General features: G+C 54.1%; 4 protein-coding genes across 4 annotated transcripts in view; all 4 read right to left on the bottom strand.

Moving 5' to 3' along the window:
* Positions 1-1,074: 1,074 nt before the first annotated feature.
* N657DRAFT_157557 (uncharacterized protein) lies at positions 1,075-2,053 on the bottom strand. The gene has a single exon (XM_062785999.1). The coding sequence runs from the start codon at positions 1,752-1,754 to the stop codon at positions 1,218-1,220; it is 537 nt and encodes a 178-aa protein (XP_062644329.1). The 5' UTR covers positions 1,755-2,053; the 3' UTR covers positions 1,075-1,217.
* A 1,606-nt stretch (positions 2,054-3,659) lies between these two features.
* N657DRAFT_157568 (uncharacterized protein) lies at positions 3,660-4,170 on the bottom strand. The gene has a single exon (XM_062786000.1). It carries the CDS (start codon positions 4,081-4,083, stop codon positions 3,787-3,789), a length of 297 nt encoding a protein of 98 aa, XP_062644328.1. The 5' UTR covers positions 4,084-4,170; the 3' UTR covers positions 3,660-3,786.
* On the bottom strand, positions 4,170-6,431 carry N657DRAFT_157553 (uncharacterized protein). Its single transcript, XM_062785998.1, has one exon. It carries the CDS (start codon positions 6,201-6,203, stop codon positions 4,257-4,259), a length of 1,947 nt encoding a protein of 648 aa, XP_062644327.1. The 5' UTR covers positions 6,204-6,431; the 3' UTR covers positions 4,170-4,256.
* A 387-nt stretch (positions 6,432-6,818) lies between these two features.
* Positions 6,819-7,785, bottom strand: part of N657DRAFT_658449 (uncharacterized protein) — a gene marked incomplete at both ends in the record, with an annotated part of 3,572 nt that continues 2,605 nt past the window's right edge. The window contains 3 exons of the mRNA XM_062794900.1: positions 6,819-6,914; positions 7,130-7,177; positions 7,212-7,427. Of these exons, the coding sequence (XP_062644326.1) occupies positions 6,819-6,914; positions 7,130-7,177; positions 7,212-7,427 (360 nt within the window). The remainder of the gene's footprint in view (positions 6,915-7,129; positions 7,178-7,211; positions 7,428-7,785) is intronic.

Below are 7,785 nucleotides of genomic sequence, written 5' to 3'. Positions count from 1 at the left end.
TCCTCCATTACTCTGTCCGTGTCGGCAGTCCCTCCCGTCCAAACTGCAATTGTGTTAGCGGCTTCTTCTACCGCTGTGGGCTCCTGCGGCCCAAAGGCTCGCGGTCGGCCCCTGTTATCCGTCCTCGAGTTGAATATCTGATATATCTTGCCGCAGGCCGCATGAACAATACTCCCTGCAGTCTTCTTTCCGCCTCGGCCGTCGGCCAGAGTGGCCTTGAAGTCCCTAGATTCGCAATCCCTACGAACGTGCTACCTAAGCTAACTACATAGCGAAGATCCGCCTCAAGGGGGTATCTAGTCAAAGAGGCGAGGCCGAACCTCTCTACCGGGCTCTCTGCGGCTTACGGCCTTTCGTTGTCGTTGGGCGTGCACAGAGAACCACGGAACCCCAAGGTTTGCACCTTAAGCCCTCCGCAACAGGTACTACTACATAGAGCTCCGTAGGCGACACCACAGCGACCGCACAGCGGCCAGGGCCCGGGTGCGAGCCGGGTACTCGGCATCTATGTAGTTTCCTCTTATGTTAGTAATAGGTTGAGGGGTAGATCTAAGAAGGTGACTCACATGACGCTGCTCTAGGTACCTTAGGCAATTCAAACAATGCTATAGACTACAATAAGAGAATACAGTCGATGCTATATGAAGGGCGTTTGAGTCCTCGGAACTTCGTTGCTGGCTTGGCTGAACTATCTGAGGCAGGTGGTGATGAACTGGAGAGCACGATTGCGGGGAACGGATTGCTTGAATATAGCTGCCCATCTAGGTATGCACGAATCTATTGCAGCTGATAGGTCCAGGCTGACTCCAGTCGTTGGCTCGTTTCTGGCCCTCAGCCAAGGCACACATGTGTTTAAGCGAGGTGACGAGAAGGCTCTCGTGTCGAACTGCGGCAAGCTGCATCTTTGGGCACCTATTTCAAGTCTGAAATAACTACTTACATCTAACAGTTACGTTATAGTGTTCTAAAACAGTCGTAACATTGAATCCGCCTCTAGCAACCTTGAACCCAAACGTTTGGTATCAAGCGTGATTATCTTCTTGTTTTCAACTCATGGAAATACTTCATTCTCTATTGAAGGTAGTTACCCAAGAAAATATCCTAGTTATTTAACTGCATCACCTGATATTTGTCCAACAGACAAGGTACGTACTTATGCCGGTTTTATTTTTATCTTGCGTCCGAAAGGAGGGTGGTCATCGCTCATTGAGGTTGGATCAACTTCGTACCTGAGAAGATCGTCCAGCACATCCGGAGTCGTTCATCAAGCGGCATATGGGAAAGTTCTGCCGCATCTGAGGGGGTTTTTCCCCGCATTGTCCTCCAATATGACCAGTACCATAGTCGATTATGAGTCGGCGAATATCGACGAAGCCAGCCTCTGCCGCGAGATGTAGGGGCGTTGGTGAGGAACAACACTGGGAATCGCGCTGGCAGTTGTGCTGTATATTTGGATTCGCGCCGTTATCCAAGAGAATTGTTGCTATTTGCACCCTTTCTGCTTCCGTGGAATCGTCTAGGTATTCCCCGACGTCCGCAGCCATGTGCAGGGCTGTACGATACCTCCATCCGAACCCATCAGTGTTATCACATGGCATCATCAGCTGCAAGCGCCGTTCAGGGTCTGGTGACCGTAGGGCGGCTATGATATTGTTCCAGTAGTGGCGATTGGTGCCATACTTGAGCAGGAGTTGAACAAGCTCGACGTCGCCTCCGGCCGCGGCTCTTTCCAGCGCTGTATCATGCTGTATCATGACCGCTCCATTTTTGTGTCTGGATGGACGCCAGCCTCCAACATGATCTCCACAATCTGGGTTTCATGTTTGTCGACTGATGTGTGCAGTGCTGTCCCTCCCGAGTACCACTTGCTTGGTAATATCCGCTCCGTGATTGACCAAAAACCGAACAGCCTCAGTATGACCAAGGTCTGTTGCAAAGTACAAGGGCGTTCTTCCATGTTGACATGCCCAGTTGATTTTGAATGATCCCTGGTACTTTCGTTGCATGATCCGGAGCGTTGAGAGGTGGCCTAAATGCGACGCTACCATGCAAGCGGGAGGATCTAGACCTAGTGGGTAGCTGTCGGATTCCTTCTTCAATGAACCAGTGGATCGGGAACCATCCGCGGCTCATCGGCGGCTCGCAAAGCTCAGCGGCCTTCCGGACTAGGTCTCTTTTGTCATGTTCGAAACTGACGACCTCCAGATTCGAGTAGTGTCCCGGCCAGTGCGCCGCTGCGCACCTCAGAAATGGATGCAGCTGATTAGGCTGAGAAAGCATGTTTTTGCCGAGTAATATCCACAGGGAGGTGAAAGTCGCAACAATTGAATCTCATGAAGCCTTGAATACACCATGAAACGGCGGGCCAGAATCGAATGTGACATCGCCCGATTGAGAAAGTGCTTCCAGGAAGACAGTGGACCGACTGGACCGCCTCTTGCACATCCTTGGGCGACCAGGAATTACTCTTGCTGTGAGATGGACAAGATGAATTTTCCGTTGAATGACCCGGATGAAGGACCCGCGAAGTCTCTTCAGCGTCTCCTCGATGTCTGAGTATCCAGCGGATATTCGACGGAAACCATAAGCCAATTTGCGCCCTGGCTTTTGCGCGAGGTTGGAAGGAGGTTGTGATCCACTGGCCCCCCTGCCCTCGAGGATGTTGTATGGTCCAAGGAGCCGTTGTGCCAAGTACTAGTACCGGTGGTCTGCAGAGAATCAATCTCACTCTCTGAGACTGCAGAAAACAGGGGTTAGAAGTACCTACAGGGCGCTAGAAACTGCGCCTCGGTTCTAGGACTTCTTGATCGTCAATTCTGGGGAGAGTATTGCAGTGGTCTTCATGGGAACCACTTCATGTTTGCATCTGAGGCAGAGCTACTTGAGATCAAACAGCCTGCGGCTATAGATCTTCGACTGATTGAGGCCATTCGTTGACATCGACAAGCTGCAAGTACCTATTCACTCTCAAAGTTGAGTTCCACTGGTATTCCCAAGCGCCCCATCTCATGGACCACAAATCGGTTCATCCCCAAGTCCAGAAGCCATTTAAGGCCCTCCCTCGCTGCATCGAGACGCCTCGAGGGGATCTCGTTGCCCTTGCCCCGGCGCCTGGCCCGCAGCCACGCGGAAGATGATTCCAACCAACTCAGGGAGCTGGACTTCCGATTTGACCGTAATCCGGTCTTCCCTCACAAGCCTGTCTGAACAGAGGATCCATAATGCGCTCGAAATCGCGGAGAACCATCCAACACTTTGTGTGCAAAAAGAGGTAGTCAAACTGTACCTCGGCCATTTTCGCATTCGACCTGAAGGCCAAGTTCTTGATGAGCGCAGCCGGTGACAACGTCAAGTGGACTTCGCGGCCGGGTAAGGGGCGTCGACGGCGTGTGGTTCCCGAGTTCGCTTCGCAAAACGGCCGGCTTCTCGCTCGTTCGTGTTGGTGCACCATTTCAAACACATAGCCGGGAGGTGGGCCCGTCATGATCCACTCGCCTTCGCCGACAATCGTGCGCACATCCTTCAGCGCCATGTTGACCCGTGCGTGATCGGCAGTGTCGCTACCGAGGCGCCCCCGGAAGAGGAGAGAGACCGGGGCAAGCTGGGCAAGTTCCCTTCGTTTTTGAGTTGCTTGTAACAGCGACTGCCACTGGCATTGATAATATCACATGCATGGAATCTTGTCTCGATCTTCAAATTCAAGAATTCGCAGGGACTCCGAGAGGAGGATGGAGGGGAGGATGGCGTAGCCGGCTCTGCAAACCACCGCATCCGGATGCCCATGCGTTACCCGTAATCAACGGCCAAGGCGTAGCCGAACGATCCCAGGAGCACGGTCGACTCTTTGTCAAGAGGAGCCCCTCGCGAAACCAATTCCCAAACGAGCGGCACAATACCTTCCCAAGTCTTGGGAGGCAAGGCAATATTCTCGCTACTAGAGTACGACGCTAGGCCGCGCATCGACGTCCAGATCTCGGTCGCAACGGCTTTCGCGCTAGCTCCTTGCCGGAGGAGGAGACTAGCCAACGAGCAATGGGGGGACCGCTTTGCAAGTGTCAGCATCACGGCGCAGGTCAGTGGCATTCACCCATTGCCGTTGGCCGAGTTGACGTCCGACGCCACGGCCTAAGAGGAAACTCAACAATATCTTCTCCTCCACCGGCTGTGGTGTGAGGTAGAAGGGACTCTTCGTAATAGATATCATCACGGCCAAGATCAGAACATGAATGGCACATGTCTGAATAAGGTAAGGTACGTCACTGCGGCACTGGAGCATACTGATACCCTTGTGCTTTCGAACCAACCGGAACGCCCGACACCATGGCTTCCTTGGGCATATTTCCACCGAAATATTGCATCGAGACAGAGGGTGTCACGGGCGTCTCAGGCGGCTGATGGAGGATGACCGGCTTGCCGTCCACGACAAGGTAGTCCCCCTCCCCATGCACCACCATATCCACATCCGGAGCAGCCCTCATATACGCCCTCTTCGACTCAGCCGTGCCCCGATACAGCGTGGTATGCACGAGGTTGGCGAGCATGCTCTTGGACCAGCCGTCGTCTGCACCATACGCCAGCGCAGCCCACGCGGCAAGTGCCAGAACGCCGGCAAAGATGCTCAGGAACAGCTGTAGACCGCTCATGGCAACGACCATCTGCTCGAATGACACGCCGACGAGCGAAGGGTCCACGCTGACGACGTATCCCCTCGCCACCAGCAGGTCCATCATGCGCGGCGTGTTGTCCCACACCCACTCCATGGCCCTCTGGTCCATGGACTCGGAGCTGACGTTGGACCGGCCGTAGCCGAGACCGTTGATGATCATGACAGCGGCCGTGTCGACGGTGCCGTAGAACCGCGCGTCGAGTTCGAGAACCGCTGCCCCGGCGCAAGTTGTCTGCCTGACCTGTCCTCCAAAGGCCTCGTTCATGAACGGCTTGTCGCACGGCTCGAGCGGGCCTGGGGGGTTTTCGATGTCCTCGGAGCGGATGAGGGTGATGTTCGTCGCGGAAGTATAGACGATGGAGTATTCCTCCTTCAAATCGGGGGTTCTGAGGACCCTATAATAGGACCAGGTGTTTTGTATAACGGTGTTGTCGCTCTCGGCATAGTTCACGCCGTAGTTGTAGCTCACTCCCTCGTCCTGGGCGCGGAGAATGTCCTCGACTATCTGTCCCAGCATGGGAGCGTCTCGGGCCGTTTCATTGCGCCCGGCTGCACGCCGCAGCAGGTCGTCGACATCGTCCCGGGCGAACAAGACGCCCGGGTTCGTCAGCAAGGTCGCGCGGAACACGGTTTCGGCGAAGGTGTGTCGCCTCTTGCCTTTGGTTACGGTAAAGACCTGCATCATGACTGCGGTCCCGGAGCCCTTGCTGTAATCGGCCCACGCATTGTCGACGCGGTTTGCGAGGATGTACTGCGAGTCGTAGTTCTTGGATGACTCGTCGTCAAAGTGCACTTCCGGTCTACCGAGCGGGGCCTGAAAGAATCCCATCGCAAAGGCGTTATGATAGGTACAATTCCAGCGGGCTACTCCCCCGTCGAACTGGATGCAGTCATAGGGGAAGTCCAGGTTCTCGCCGTCGATGGTTGGGGGAACACCTGGCCAGCTGGCATAGGTGTCGGCCGAAACGGAGAAGCCCTCTTCGTCCAGCCAGATGCGTGCGCCGACGCCTTCATGCCGCGTCGGTTCCGTGGTTTCGGGCTTGCCCCGTTTGACCTCGCCCGTTAGCGACATGTTGAAGCCGGATTTGAAGAGTTCGGCCCCCATAATCTTTGGAAGGGTCTCGGTGGTCTGGTTGAGCTTGACCGGGTCGAGTGGCAGTGAAAAGACGTATGAGGCGTCCGGATTGAGCGCGTACCGGTGCTCCGCGACAGTCGAGTTGTAAACTCGAAAGATATACCCGGGAGAGTCCAATGCCCACAAAAGTGTGCCGTAGAGCGACGCTGCTGTGTTGATGAGGGAGAAGATGAGGACGAGGAGGGTGGCGCCAGAGAACCCTCGTGAAAACATGAATAACCCTCTCTGAATCCAGCCCTCAGCAAACATGAGATAGGGAGTGAAATGGCGGAAGCGGGCCGCGGCGAGGGAGAAGAACTTGAAAATGAAGAGGCCCATCAGGAGCTCGGCGAACCTGAAAATGATGGATTTGACGGCATTATGGGCGACGGGAATTGACGTCTGAAAGAATGCATCCGCCATGATCTCCGTGATGATCCAGGGGTGGTGATCTGCGGCCCAGGATGGGTCTATCTCTAGTTGCTCGTTGCGTGATCGATTTCCGTTGTTGAGCCTCTTCGGAGGAGAGAAATTCGGCGAGTCCTATTTTTCAGTTGTCCTTCAGGTCGACTTCGGCGGGTCCGCCTCATTGCGCCACGGCCCCTCTTTCTGCCTTCCGTTCTGCCTAAAGATGGTTCGCTCGAAACAGAGCCCAACGACTGGCTTAAGCGACTCTCGGACCTGAGCCTCACGTTATACCCCTTTCAGCAAGGTAGCTCCCAAGCGAACCAGCCCCGTTCTTCGCTGGCTTTCGCCAAGATTCAGGGAAAGCGGAGCAGGAAGCCGAAGACCGTGGGCATGTCCCCCAAGGAACAACTCAAAATGAATCGAGTCGCCCCACCTTCCAAGTCAAACTACTTCGTAGATCGCCCCTCCTTCAAGTCAAATATATCATCAACTTTGACTGTATTACTTGTAAGTCGACTTGCGCTGTTACTACTGTGGTATAATGGATTATAAAAATCTCCATGCGGGGTACCCACGCTAACCAGCGCATAGTTTCCACACATTTTCAGATTAAATATACCAAACAGCTAGCTAATATTCTGTAAGTATACCCTTAGCTGCAATCACTGCTTTGCAACGATCTAGCATCGAGGCCAATAGCTCCTTTAAGTAGTTGTCCGGTAGTGGCTCTTAAGCCACCTTGTGACGGAAAGCGCACCCTGGACTCATGCTCCCATCGGTGGGTCATCGGTGGGTGGCCTGTGCGCCCACTTATCTTTCTCGCTTCGCAGTCGCGCATCCTGGATACTCTCCCTCTTCCTTCCCTTAGCTTTCGATTAGCAGAATTGAGTCGGCATTTGCAGTGCCGAGTGCCTCGCATTGATGCCACTTGTCTCTCACACTCCTTGACATATTGACTTATTGTACGTGGGCTTTTCTTCAAGGCTATACTGATCTTCGATCCCGTCCTTCATCTAATTCTACCAGGTCAATGGGGTTCAAGTCTGATGAAAAGGGTGGCCACTCCATCATAGTAATACCTCGCTCGCGGAGATCTTCCTTGATCTCCGTAGCTGTATGCCCTGGAGCGCCGTCTTGCATTAGGATTGGATTTTTACTAAGCTGTTCCTTGTATAACTGTACCGAGCCATGAATTACAGGTATAGTATACACGCCGTAGGTCTCGGCGTTGATCTTTCCCTAATCCTTTTCCCAAAAGACTCTACTTTAAGACCATTGCCTAAATGTCAGTGGCCAGGAAGGTCACTCAAGCCGCGGAAATCAACGGCTTACTCCCAGATGAGCAGATGGGCAACAGGGCGCACCGGTCGACAGAGCTGGCAATCCGACTGGTAGTAGCGCAGGCACAAGAAGCCTGGAGACAGAAAGCCACAGCGTCGCTCCTCCAGCTGGACATCTCAGGCGCCTTTGACACGGTCAACCACGTCCGACTACTAGCTACCCTTCGAGAAATGCGCTTCCGAAGGTGGCTCGTCCTATGGACGAAGAACTGGCTGACCGACCGGGAGGCCACTCTTCACTTCGACGGTCAGGCAGC

Source organism: Parathielavia appendiculata, assembly GCF_033297405.1.
Source record: "Parathielavia appendiculata strain CBS 731.68 unplaced genomic scaffold N657scaffold_16, whole genome shotgun sequence".
NCBI classification, from domain to species: domain Eukaryota; kingdom Fungi; phylum Ascomycota; class Sordariomycetes; order Sordariales; family Chaetomiaceae; genus Parathielavia; species Parathielavia appendiculata.
The sequence above is the reverse complement of the archived record's forward strand: the minus strand, read 5'-3'. Positions and strand labels throughout refer to the sequence as shown.

Coding starts and splice junctions, on each gene's coding strand:
- N657DRAFT_157557 (XM_062785999.1), bottom strand. CDS start 1,754: ATGATACAGCATGATACAGCGCTGGAAAGAGCCGCGGCCGGAGGCGAC.
- N657DRAFT_157568 (XM_062786000.1), bottom strand. CDS start 4,083: ATGCCACTGACCTGCGCCGTGATGCTGACACTTGCAAAGCGGTCCCCC.
- N657DRAFT_157553 (XM_062785998.1), bottom strand. CDS start 6,203: ATGGCGGATGCATTCTTTCAGACGTCAATTCCCGTCGCCCATAATGCC.